The 14,173-nt window shown below is 41.0% G+C and overlaps 1 protein-coding gene across 1 annotated transcript in view; it reads right to left on the reverse strand.

Moving 5' to 3' along the window:
• The window catches only part of LTK (leukocyte receptor tyrosine kinase), a 94,259-nt gene extending 81,269 nt beyond the window's left edge, over window positions 1–12,990 (reverse strand). The window contains exon 1 of the mRNA XM_054275364.1: window positions 12,684–12,990. Coding sequence (XP_054131339.1) covers window positions 12,684–12,990 — 307 coding nt within the window. The remainder of the gene's footprint in view (window positions 1–12,683) is intronic.
• Window positions 12,991–14,173: the final 1,183 nt, after the last annotated feature.

Below are 14,173 nucleotides of genomic sequence, written 5' to 3' on the forward strand. Positions count from 1 at the left end.
ATTTTTGGATGTCTGGGTAGAAGTAGTTTTTGTTGGGACACTGAATATCTACTTCACTGTCTTCTACACTCAGTCTTCTGAGAGAAGACTAGCTTTTGAAGTTACTCTCAGGGATGGTGGGAAGCCAGCTCCATTCCCAGGACACTACAAAGACAGGCCTCATTGGTACAACCTTGTGAAGGAGCAGGCTGAAGCATGCAGGGCACAGGGAGGTCTGCACCTGGCTTTGAAGGCAGTCATGGACACTGCTGTGTCTGCACACCAACATGCTGAGGGCACACAGTGCAGTGCCCAGCCTTGTGTGTCTGAAGAGAGTGCCATTACTGTGCCTGTGAAGGTGGACAAACACCTTCCCCTCCTATTAGCTCCCCAGCCTTGCAGCTCTAGAGTCAGACACCTTTCAGACATCTCTCTCACAGCCTCAGCTAGAAATTGTTGCCAGCTTCCAAGGTAGGGATCACAGCTTTGCCAGTAAGTACTCCAGCAGCATGTGGAGTCTGCCAGTGCCAGCTGAGACTCCCAAATGTGCTTCCTAGTACCTGAGCCTCTCAATGCCAGCTGGACTCCAGAAGAGGAAAGCAGTCAAACAAACACTCAGAGGTGGAATGTGAAACTCAGTACAAGTTTAAGCAGTGTATTAAACAGCTTGTCAGCCAAGATTTCAAATGCCTTCTCTGCATCATGGCATCTTCTGCGTCTGTAAGGAACTCCTGGCTCCAGAGCACACACAGCCAGAGTAATGTGTGCTCTATTTTGCATATGCTTATTCCTTCCTCTTTGTGCATCTGGTTATCTGGGCTTTGAAAGTGAAACAGAGTGATGAGGTGATTCTTTTGCATTTTTTTAAAGCTCATGCCAGGTGCAAGTAAGAAAATGAGATAAATAAGCTGTGTAGTTCTTACAAGACCTAAAGATGCCAGTGCATACTTCAATGAGACCAGCATGCCAGGTACTGCTATCCACTGTGTCTAAGGGTTACCAAGATGCATGCAAAAGAGCAAGACAAACATCAGGGATAATAAAGTGCAGGGAATTGGGAATGGCTTTGCACAGCACACAAAATAGCCAGAAAGATTCCAAAACCCATAAAATTGAATTTGATTTTGAAAAACTGATAACAGAATACAGCTCTGTCAAAATGATAAGGCAGAGGGAGAAAGAGAACTGGTTAGTGAATTTTAGTAGCATTCACAAAATTTCTTCAAATAGCATAAGCATTTGGTTGTACATAGAAAACAAACACCAGCAATTACAGGCATCTCCTCCCTTCTCTTTCCTCGTAAGATGAAACCATACTCTGAAAATTGACTCAGTGTCACAAATGACAGAGCTGGCATGAAGAATATCAACCAGGTCACCAGAGAAGAAGGCATTTTGCATCTATGCATCAGTGCTGTGCCTTCTCAGGAGCAGATAAGGATACTTTATGGAAGAATAATACAAATGTGCACCTTTTAAGGAAAACATTTTTGTCCCTCTACCAATGGAAAAGCCAAAGCTGTTAGAAAACTTAATCAGTAACCCAACATTCAATGTGAAAGAGTAATTTTTTTTTTCAAAGCAAATTTCCACTGAAACAGAGTTATAGATTCTTCTTAATTATATTTTACTATAAAACAGAAAAAAAAATCTGTAATTCTGTGCACTGGATCTAATTGAAGGAACTAGAACATATACTGTTTTATATCTCACCACATCTGAATAAGGGAGATAAAATAGGTAAATTAGGACAAGGATTACAGCACCAAGGCTCAGGAATCTTCCTGAAATCATAGGGAAAACTTGTGGCTGAAAACTAGCCCTAGAAAATCTGACTCTCAATACCATATTGTAAGAAAGGTAAGCAAAGAGAGCTGAAAGATTGCATCGCCTTAGATAAACGTTAAAAGAAAAAATTGATTTAATTTGTACATTTACTTTTAGTAGTATGTTAGGTTGACTGAAAGAATGACAAATGTCTCCAGTGCTGCCAGTGCTTATAATTCTACTCTGAATTCAGTTCTCTACAGTGTTTTTCTTAAACATGCAGTTTCTGGAGCCATGTAATGACATGAAAATTACAGCAACAAAAATGACTTAATAGTTACCCAGGATAGCAAACACAAACTGCAAAGACTCAGAAACCAGATGGCTCATAAATATGTTTAATTTAATGATTTTTAACCCTATCTGTGAAACCTGAGCTTGGAGAATTTAAAAACCAGGCAAATGGTGCTTGCTATACTTTTTCCCTTTGCAAATCTCAGAAACACTATGCAAAGGTACTTTAGCCAGCTCTGTTTCTTACCCCTTTGTGTATTTATGTCACAAAGAATGAAAAGACACACTGAAGAAGAATCTTATATGTAGTTGATGTTTCTTTAAAAGCTCATGGGAGCACTTCTGTATATACTACAGAGTATGAAATATTTTGTGCACAAAATTTAAGCCTGGGTTCAAAACCTTTTTTACTGTCTTTTTTTACTTTAAGATGACAAAGGTAAACCTCCACTCTTCACCTTCAGAACAGATTCAGTCCTATCCATAAATGTTTAAGAACACCTCCTCTTAACAACACTCTGTAAATGGTAGGGGTCAAAGTTGAAAACAGACTATTTTGTCTGAAGGGCTAAAGGGGAGGCTTGAACACCATACAACATCATGGTGTATCTCTTATTCCTCAGCATCACAGCATCAATGACAGGATTCAGACTATCAGCCCAAATTCGTCCTCTAAAACTGTTACAAGTTCTGTTAACTATATGCAAAACCACTAACAGATTCCAAAAATAAACTGTCAAAACCAGAACTAAATGACAGCTAAACCAAATATTTTTTAGTTAGTACAATGGGATCGTAGGTGCTTTCACAGTAGTACAAATTCATAAGGCAGTTGCCAGCTCACTGACTCCAAGCTGACAAGGCTGGCATTGAGCACTTGCTCCCTTGCAGAGATTGGAAAGCAGGCTTTGGAAGCTAGATCAGGGTATATTCACATAGTCTGAATTCAGGTGTCTAATCCTACAGCCTGGTTTCACAAGATACTTGTTTCAGGACTGTTGGGAGAGATTTAGAAAAAACCCAGCAGACTAAGTGTTTCCCAGAACAATTCCTTCTGTCCCAGCTGGCCTTCCTTTTGACCCCACTCTGAGACCGATCCCCTTCTTGTCCTTGTGCAGCAATCACCATATCCTCAGTTGTACTGAGCACAAGCTGAAAAGGGTCACATCATAACTGAAGCATTAAAATTATGTACAAACCAAGAAAGCTAGCTTTTATTCTAGATCATCCCAAAGCATCCCTGCAGCATGACTGACAGCTGAGATGAGACCATGCTACTACTTGGGGGTTGCCTAGAGAGGTTGAGACGGGCATGCAAGCTGGAGACACAAGCTAAACATCACCCAGATGTTGACCTCCACGTTCACTCTGTCTCAAGAGCCCTAAGAAACCAGCCGAAGAATCAGCACTTCTATCTCTGAAATTCTGCACTTACTTGTGTGCTGGTTTTGGCTGGGGCAGAGTTAATTTTCTTCACAGCAGCTGGTACGGGGCTGTATTTTGGATAGGTGCTGAATACAGGGTTGTTAATATAGAGATGGTTTTGGTTTTTGCTGAGCAGGACTTACAGAGTAGAAGCCTTTTCTGCTTTCCATGCTGCCACAGTGGTGAGGGGACTGGGGCTGCATGGGAGGTCGAAAGGAGACACAGCCAGGACAGGTGACCCCAGCTGACCAAAGGGATATTCCAGACCATATGACATTATGCTCAGCATATAAAGTGGGAGGAAGAAAAAGTAAGTGGAAGATGTTTGGAGTGATGATATTTTCCTTCCCAAGTAAGCCTTGCATGTTATGGGGCCCTGCTCTCCTGGAGATGGGTGACCACCTGTCTGCCTATGGGAAGCAGTGCACAAATTCTTTGTTTTGTTTGTGTGCACAGCTTTTGTTTTCTTGTCAATCTGTCTTTATCCCACCCATGAGTTTTCTGACTTTCACCCTTCTGATTCTCCCCCCGCTCTGACTGGTGGGGAAGTGAGTGAATGGCTGCATGGGACTTTTTTCCTGGGTGGGAATAAATGACAACAACTTGATACAAGTTTCCCTTCACCTTTCTCAGTGGAAGAATATCAATAACAGTATTAACTGGGATGTTGCTTCTCATCAATCCTTTTTTTTGCAGCCACAAAGCAATTCCTACCAATAATAACATAACTCCTCCGGCTTACTGTACATATTTCTTAGTACAAAAATGACTGTAATTTCTTCTGAAATTTAATTGAAAAATAACTATTGGCTAGATTTACCAAAGCTGATAACCCGTGCACCCACATGCAGCACAAATCCCTCAAAAATGGTAATCTCTATATAAAATAGGCAATTAAAATATTATCACACAAAATGATTAGCAAGCCCCAAGTAGTGTACAGGTTTGGATAACTGTATCCACTGAGGGAACACAACATGTTTAAAGCAAAGAGGTTTTCCATTTATTTTTCCTTCCATTAATTTTCACACATACATACATATATGAGTGTGTGTGTATATATATATATGTACATACACACACACACACACATATATATATATGCATGCAGGAAGGCACATAAGAGGGGAAAAAATTTGTGGGAATCAAAATATGAAGGTAAGAAATAAAAAACCTATGTCCTATCCAAAATTTTACAAATGAAAATAACTTTTGGAAGGGAAGCTAAATGCTTGAGTCTCATCAGACTAACCTAGCACAGCTCTAAATGAGGTGAAAAGAGCTAGATTTGCATATATCTTCCAGTTTTAGGTCCCTCTGAAGCCCTTTTAACACAGCTAAATAAACCCCAGCTTGGTTTATTCACCTTGGTTTTCTTATAATTAATTCACAAATTTATTTTTGCAAATTTTACTAACTTTTGTCTCCAGGTCTGCAACAGACTGAGAAACACAATGTCAAACTCTGGGAAAGTTCAAACTCTTCTAAGGACCTGATAGATCTTGAAGGGTCAGGAGGTATGTGGGACTTCAGGAAAGCTGAAAAAAGTTAGTGATAGTGATGTCTATGCTATCAGGGCTTAAAAGATTCATAAAGTCCAGTGTCCCACTAAGCTCTAGGCTGAACTGTTTGCCTGCATGGGTTAAAGAAAGCTTCCTTCAGAGGTTTTAAACACTATTTGGGTTCCTGCCGTGACTATAAACACAGAAAACACTCCTGTTGTGAACTACATATTTTAAAAGTGTTACTCATGTGAAGAGATCCGAACTCACTCAAAATGCCACAGAGAAAACTCTGAAACCATGCTAAAAACCATGGAAATTTTAAGCAGTCATGCTTTTCTGTGATTCTGTTTGCTGAAGTCAAAGTAATAAATAGGTCTTTAATCACTCAGAGCTTGGTAGGAAAAAAAATATAAACAGAAAATACTTGGAAAATCTAAACTGCAGTTAAATATAACAACAGAAACAGAAAATTTTAAAAAATATCAAGACATCCAAGTTATTAAAAGTGCCTAAGCATAATCATCCATGCCCCTTATATTGTTAAAAATATTAGTCAAGGCACATGGGTCTGCAAAACCTCCAAATTAGTTATTGAGAGAAGAAGAGCCATTTTTCAGTTCTGTTCCAGAGTGAATTCAGCTTTGCCTGAGGTTGCTTGAGTTCAGGCTGACAGCTGCTAACCCTCCTTTTGGTGATCCAAAACCACACTGGCTGGGCTCCTCATCTCCATTGGAACAGAGTTCCTCCATCCTGCTTCACCACCCAGCCTTGGCCACCTCCTATCCTCTCTGTGCATGCCCACAGTTTCCTCCTGCCTCCCTAAGGCCAGGAGAGCAGAGCAGATACTATAAGGCAGAGCTACAAGGCAAAGTGCAAGGGCTGAGTTCACCCTCAGCATGTAGAAAAGGGGCTTGGTCCCTGCTGCAGAGCCACTCAAACAGCCCTGCACCACTGCAGGGAAGGAGGTGTTTCCAACAGCACCTCTGATATGACAATTGTGATTCCAGCAAACTGTAACTCTGAACCAATAACCTGTCTGGTTCCATTCTCATTGAAGTTCCAATGTGATGGTCAGTTCTGCTTCAAGGCAGGAAAATCTTGCAGTTTGGGCTTTCTACTGGCTCCTGAATAACACAAAAACTCTTCACCAGAACAATATAGGAATAGATTCTTCTCACCTCCTGCACATAATTCTGTGCAACAGAACACCATCACATCCTTCCGTGTCACTTCCTACTGTCACATTCAGTTACTTTATAACTCCTCTATTTTTAATATATAAATATGTATTACCGCAAACATAGACACAGAGGAGAGGTGTGGATGCTCTAACTCCAGAAAGTTTGGCTGTTTATGCCCTCAAACACATGCTGTGCTACAAACTGGGAAAAAAAAACCTAACTGAGCAATTGAAATACATGAATAAATGCATCATTCTTGGCTGATAAATCAAATCTTATGGGATTTCAGATACCAATTAGCTGAAAATCTGTGATGCCGTATTAAAAGACAGAGTTCTCCCATTAGAGAGGGCAAAAGTTCATCTGAATTGCAAGGATAAATCTGTGCTTTTTGAAAATACTTCAGCATTTAATTCTATAATTCTATATTATAATTCCATATTTCACTCTCATTCTTGGCTAACTCTGATGAGGCTGCTGTACAATAGATTTTTTAATTCAATCAGTGCCGATGCCAGGGATGTTTATACCTTCACAGAGAATAGAATAGTTCAGTTGGAAGGGACCTGCAACAATCATATAGTCAAAATAAATAAAATAAACATAAAGCCAACTGGAAATCTTAAGGAGTTTTACACCAACAAGTGGAGAATTGTGTAAAGTTTAATGTTTTTACAGCCAGCTTTGTGTTAAAGAAAACATATAGAAGACCAACCTGAAAGTCTCCTAAAAAGGTAACACTTGGTCCATGACTGTACATCTCGCTGAAATTCTGAGCTCTTTATTTACTCAGTATATATGGCAGAGTTGCTTTTTCTAGGTGAAAAAGACTGAATGTCATCTCTGATTCCTTTTATGTCATTTCCCTCTGTTTCCATTTCTCCTTATGGGTCCAGCTGTGTTGGTATGACACAACTGGGAGAAAGCACAACATGGAGGTCCAGCACCTTGAGGAAAGCTCTTGGGAACAGCACACCTGAGGGAAGCAGAATGCTTCAGTGGTACCCTGCCACTTGTCTGGGAGCTGTAATCCTCTAAGCACTGAAGAGGTCCGGAGAGGTCCTGACATGGCATTTGCTGAATTGTAAAGGTTCTACACCTTGACTTCCCTCTTGCGCATGCAGCACAAAAAGGCAGGAACCTGACATTCCCCAGGCAAAAGCCCTGCATAAGCTGGTGGTGCTGAACGAGTCACAATCTGAAACAAAAGCTCTACATGTTCCTCCTGCCTACCAGTGTGACCTGTCACAACTGACCTAAGGGACCTGCTGTCCCTATGCACTCAGAACATACCTGTCAGCTACAATTCACCTCTCACCAAACACTACAATTCACCCCTTTTCCAAGCTGGCCTGCTCTCCCTACCTGCCACGGAGTTCACCTTTGTGCATGCTGTTAGCAGCTTGCATCAAAGCACTGGGTTTGTTACATGCCAGTAGAGGAGAGATGTAGAAGAGCAATTATAATGGAATGGGAGGAAGGGGAATTGTAAGAGGAAGGACTGATGCTGAGAGGCAGGAAAAGACTATAAGCCTGATCCAATTAATTAACATAATTAATGTTATTATTTTCCTCCTCTGATTTAAGGATTCAATACAGGAATCATGCTTACTCGTAGGAGTCTCAGATAAAAGTCTCCAAATACAGAAGACAAGATGTTGCATGGCTGTAACTGTATTCCCATAGATATCCATCATGTTGTGTTAACTAAGAACTCTGTGGGTTCCTTCCTCTCCATTTATTTCTGGATAGGCAGGCTCACCTGCCTCTCCTCTCAGCAGCTGCTCTCTGTTTCTTGTTTTACTAAAGGTTTGCAAAAAGTTATTTTTGTTTATTTCTGAGTAATTTGATCCAATACCAAGCTACAAACAGTCTGCATGTAGAGTAATGAGCATCAGCCTAAGGACAACGATCTGCATGCACAAATCTAAGTACAAACAGGAATGTGGTATTATAAGATAACTGGGAAGTTTTAATACAGGATTTTCCAAGTCATTGGCAAGCCAAAAGAAATTTAAAAAAATCAAAACAAACAAAAACCTGTCACAGGTTAACCTAAAAATCTTCTGAATCAAAAGTTTTATAAAATTGCAAAGACCAACCCATTTCAGGGAGTGCTGGATTAAAACAGTTAATGTAAAAACTAAACATGTTATATTAAATCATGTTTTACACTTTTTAAATAAATATTTCAGATTTCTGAATGCAAGGTTTTTCTGAGCAAAAGTTTTAAATTAAAAAATTTAAACATGTAGATTTGTTTGAATGTTTCAGTATGAACTAACTGGTACACACACAAAACAAATGACCAAATGTAACAGCTCAAAGCCTAGAGCACGTTATGAATCACCTTAGTGTCAAACATCAGCAGTCTTTATAAAATTAATTCAAGGTGAAAATTTCTTTCTGCTGCTCTTGTCACAGATATCACTGGTGCACTTCTACACACCAGCACAGCCAGCATGAGCACCTTCATATATACAAGCAGGCTGAAGACAGGGACCCTCCTGTGGCTCTGTTTGGGACACCAGGGAATAGGAGAAGATGCTTTTGAAACTTCACTGGAGTGAGACATCCTTTTCTCTAACTTTAATCTTATGGACTAATTAGAACTTATGCAGCTATATAGCATGGATAGAAAGATGGATTTATTCTATGGCTGCTCATAAGACATTGACTTCAGCTCTAAAGTAACACTACACATGACTCACTATCTGTTGCCATCTTATTGCAAAAGTTCCATACCTTCTGGGTCATTTCTTATGGCCAGCTCCTCACAGCACTGACTCCTTCTTCACAGCACAGCCAACAAACTCCAGTCCCCTTCACAGCACAACGAACAAACTCCAACTCCTCCTCACCCAGCTAACCCACTCTTTTGCAGCACTCATCTTCTTATTGGACACAGCTGTGGCCTATTAAGGGCAGGCCTGTTCCTAATCTTTGGTGATTAGTACAGCTGCAGCTCCTCAGGTATGAGACTACCTTCTGCACTATCTTTATTTTCTCTACATTCTATCCTTACACAGCGATCTGGTTTTTACCTCCTCCAACTTAGTCCTCCCTGCTGATGCAGTTTAGAAATCACTGGTGTTTCTCTGCATGTGCTCCCTTACTGTGGTATTCCCATAAATTTATCATATCCTTTTTCACTGTATTTCAAAGAGTCCACAACTTTGTAATGTTTGTAACTTAAAAAGAACTGTCTTGTTTTCCTTTCAAGGCATCCATCCCATATTTGACTTTCAGTAACAGCCATAGAGCCTTGAATTGAATATTCAGACTAGGCACAGTATATGGAGACATGCTGTCATTTGCACAATAAAGGACTCCTAAGACAAATTTCAAGGATCATTCGATGTTCTTCTGGTTGGAACCATTTAAGTGAAATCACTACTGTACCTGGGCGCTACTTTAACTGAGCAGAGATAGGCACAAGAAGAAGAAAATAAGAAAAAAGTTCTTCAATGAAGAGACAAAAGAGAACACAGAGTCTCATCCCTTCCATGCTCGGCATGCTCTCCTCCAACAAAGGGATACACAAAGCACTAGAGCTTTGTCTAAGTGAAATAGATGCACTGGTTTATCTTAAGCTGGCTTACAACAAAATAAGGTACTCCTGTATCTTCCTGCACAATGTGGACTAACTAAACTTAAGCCATTTTATACTCCTTCTACAAAACAGACTAATTCGGTCCTGAGAGGTCCATAAATCCAGGGAGAGAAACAAATTGTTTGGGGCTTCTGAAAACTGTCAGACAAATGCAAGCATCCAGGAATGGGGCATTCATCATTGCCATGCTGATATACCATTCCACAAACAAAAGAAAAGCTGTCTTACTCCTAAACCTGCCTGTGCTTCCTGCTATCAACCTTCCTATGCTTCTCTGCCTCAGAAAGGATTCAACAAAACCCAAAACCATAACTATTCACCAGGCTGAAATTAAACCCAAGTTACCCTATTCTGTGATGGCCGCACTGCAAGTGTTGGAAGGGACTGCAGAGAAATCCTGACAAAGTGCCTCTACCAATATTATCTCATGGACTGTGGTTATACTCAATAGCTACACTCTGAGCAATGACATAAACATGACCACACATTTGGAAAGGTGTTTGAGGTTTGCTCAGGATGTGTGCTGTGCTGTAATTTTGCAGATGGTTGGCTCTCCACAATCAAAGGCAAGACTATGACATCTAGCCAAGCACAGCCTGGTTTCTCACAGAACAGAAAGGGACTGACCTACCCACCCCTTACCAAGCTCAAGTAATCAAAAGAATATAATCCAATACGAAGGTTCAAAGTAATACTGGTGCTTAAAATAAAAAGGAAATTTTCCCAGACATTCATCTGGTGTTTTTTTTCACCTTCTTCCCAACCACCTCCTGAGACCTGAGGCTAGTGTGCAACCTCAGCCTCAAAAAGACTGTGAAGTTGCTTTGACACAGAACAATGTATACCTGTGGATTAAGTTTTTTCCTGTTTTTGTTACCTTTGGTTTGGTGCTTCTTTTTCTGAGGGATTTTTCCTGCTATTGTTCTCTACAACCTTCTGAATTTTCTCATAGTGTCTTAATTTTTGCACCAAGAGGAACTTGCAACATCCTCTAGTGTTTCCATGTGCCAAAAATTGTTGGTGGATACGAACTCTGAAATCATCCTTTTATGATGGAGCTCATCAGAAATATGCATGCCAGCCAGGAAAATAACAGAGTGAGAAGAAGACCTGCAATATCCTTCATCACTTAGATCCTGGACTTTCCAAATAAAGAAGGAAATGTAAAGCCACTCCAAGAACATGCCTCAGTAAAAATTGTACAGTGGAAATACAAGTGGTTTTTAAACTAATAGAGTCTGAGAGCTGACCACAATAGCCCCCATAGTGAGGCAAGCAATCTCCATGTGAAGATTATGACAGCAGCTACATAGTTAAATGCTCATGCATTGAAATCTCCTCCAGAGATTGAGATTATTTTTGGCAGAAGTTTGGACAGAGATTGTAAAATGTACATTTATTTTCATTTAGCCCTTTACTTACTCTCTCTATAACACACCCTTTTTAAAATCTCTTTCCTAATACAGACATGCTTCATATCACAGACTTGGATATACAGCAAATATAATTATTATTCCTTACATTAACATTTCTTGTATGTTGATAAGCCACTCCACCAAAAACACTGGAAGGATACTCAGCAATTCTTGATGAGACCACATGCCATGAAAGCTGAGGTAGGGACATACAGTTCTGCTTGCATGAGGTACACTTGTCCTGGGACCCTTCAACAGTAAAACAACCTCCTTCCTCCCAACAGAAATAAAAGGCCAGAAAAAGCCTGAACTCAAAAACTCTGTGCTATGTCTTGGCATGCAATTGTAAATAGAAATAAATTATAAAACCTGCTTAGAAACTGACGTCGCTGTGTGTCTGCATATAAAAGTAAATATATACAAGTTCATCATTTAGCCAGAGAGAGGAAATGCACTGCTCTAGCTAGAGCTAGCTGCAGCGCCCAACAACCTGTTTGCTTTTCTTCCTTTCGTGCCTGGAAGTCACACCAGTTACATTTCTCTGTTACACTGAGAAATACAAAGTGTCTCCTGGTCCTGTCTAAGGGTCACGCTGTAGTCACTGTATCTACACTGGGGGTACTACTGTAACTGCAGCTCTCTGAGAAGTTCAGCGTGTCCTGATAGAGGCATTTCTTTCCTAATATTCATAACAAATTTGCTTGCCACTGTACACATCAAGTATATGTGTCCCACTCCTACCTTTTTCTCCCCTCATTGGTCGCATGCATGCTGCCACCTCCCAACTTCTCTCCTATTCCTGCAGCTTCCCTCCTAATATCCCTCTTCTTCTCTCCTACTGTCAGTTCTTTTCTTTTGTTGTACTTCAGAACCAAAGCTGACAGTGACAAACAGAGCAGCACAAAGATTCCTTTCAAAACTTAGCCTGAGAACCACTTTCTAGGTGGGAGCTCATAAGTCCCCCTTTCATAGTCCCAGTACTTACTCCTCTCTTTATCCATGTCCCTCATCTCTCTGCTTAGACAAAGCATCCTCTCCAAACTGCACCTTTTCCTGTAAGCAACCTCCACTGCTCCTGGAGCATTACTCTTATCCCCCTCTCCAAAACAGCCCCTAAGAAAACAATCCCGCAGCCAGAGAAGCAAAATCGTCCTAGGGTATAGCTGTTAGTTTCATGCCAAACCCTTGTACAGTGACTGCCTGCATCCAGCCTCAGAGCCTCGACAGCAGCAGCTTTTCTAAAACTACAGATTGTCTATTCGTTTCAGTGAACAAAATTTACTTACAATCAAGATTTATTTTCCTCCATGTCACTTGCTTCACATATGTTTCATGCCAGCTCTTTCAAACCCCAACCCTCCTTTTTTCCCTACTGTTCTGAAAATAATGATTTTCTGGTTTTAAAGGTAAAAGGGAAGGGGCAATGAAATAAGTCTGAGCCTCTGGGTAGAAGAAGGACTTTGCAAAATAAGGAGATGAGAGGGATGGAAAATAAGTTCCTTACCCACTGCAGTGACCCACAGCAGCAGCTGTGGTAGCCGGTTCATGGCTCTGCGGGGTGCGGGCTGGTCCCACTCGGGTGCGCGGCTGTGGAGGGGACGTGCCAGGCTCTTCCTGCGGGCTCCGCTGGAGCTCTGAGACCGGGCTCGGGCTCCTGCTGCCTTGGAGGAAAATTCCCACCTCCTGCTCGGGAAGGCTCGTATGGGTCCTAGAGCCACCCTCCCTTCCTTGCCTCCTCCTCCTCCCGTTTTGCATACCGCTCCTGCACGATCAGCAAATTCACAAGGCAGTTGCTTCAGACACGAACACATCCATCTATAAATTCTGAGGCATTAGTATTCATCAGGACAAGATGAATTCGTAATCTAACTGGGTCGTTCCCCTCTCTCCGTCTTCCCTTGCAGCCGGCCCAATGACACACACGAGACTCATGCTCCCTCCCCGGACTAAGCTCAGCTCATATTTAAGATGATAGAGAGGATTCCCACGGCCTGGAAGTGTGTTCACCGGTTGCCCTGAAAGAGAAATTGGACCTATATACACAACCTAGATTCCCACCTTTCTCTTCCCCTCGGGTCGCTTATAACCACTTAGCTCCCGGGCAAGACAGCCTCTGTTGGAGACACACAGTGAGGACCCGCAGCACAGCCAAGTGTGGGCTCTCCCCTGCCAGCTTGGGCATCTGCTCTTTAAACACTTCACTCCAAACTCCGTTTTCTTCAGGACCATCAGCATTTCAACTGCACTAGTTCACTCCACCTTCAATCTCTTTGCAGGTGTGTCTTTCCTTCATGGGGAGTTTATTCTAAAATTGATGTTCTTTTTATAAACAGAATGCATTCTTTATGACTAATTCTCCAGGTGGATACTTTTACTCTGAATTAGGGGTGCTTTAGTCCAAATTAGCATAATTCATTGTGGTTGTGGTGAATTTAACAGGTAGTACCTGAGTCTTGAGTAAAATACCATTCAAAATGTAGGCACTGAAGAGATTTGGAGCTGACCTGAATTAAAGCCCTTATATATCTGGTGGGGCTGGCACTTAGAAGGCAGAAGCCTGCATTCCATGTTTAATTCTTGTTCACAGAATAGACTGAAAATTTAATTAATTTACTTAACCTTCTCTGGGTCTTCCTACCAATATCTATGCAGCACTGAAGGGTAGATTTTATTTTTGTATCTTAATAATTTATCTGGATCTAGAAAATTGCTTTTTGTTCAGCAACATATTGCTACTTTCAGCAGATATAGAGAGGCATATTTTTAACACAACCTGGATGATTTGGAAGCAAACATCATTCTGAGGCTTTCATCTATGGCCACATCAATTACAGAAGTATGGTAGCAAGAGGACAGACATTATTAGTTGCTTACTAGTTAAATTTATATAAAATGTCTCCTAAGCAAAGTAACAGACCAAGACCAGAAATAAAAAATAAAAAAGAGAGAGAGCGAGAGAGAAAAAAAAAAGCTGCCAGCTTTCTATCTCTTCAT

This window comes from Melozone crissalis, unplaced genomic scaffold (genome assembly GCF_028551555.1).
Source record: "Melozone crissalis strain CALT ecotype California unplaced genomic scaffold, PUWL_Pcris_2 ptg000018l_1, whole genome shotgun sequence".
Taxonomy (NCBI): domain Eukaryota; kingdom Metazoa; phylum Chordata; class Aves; order Passeriformes; family Passerellidae; genus Melozone; species Melozone crissalis.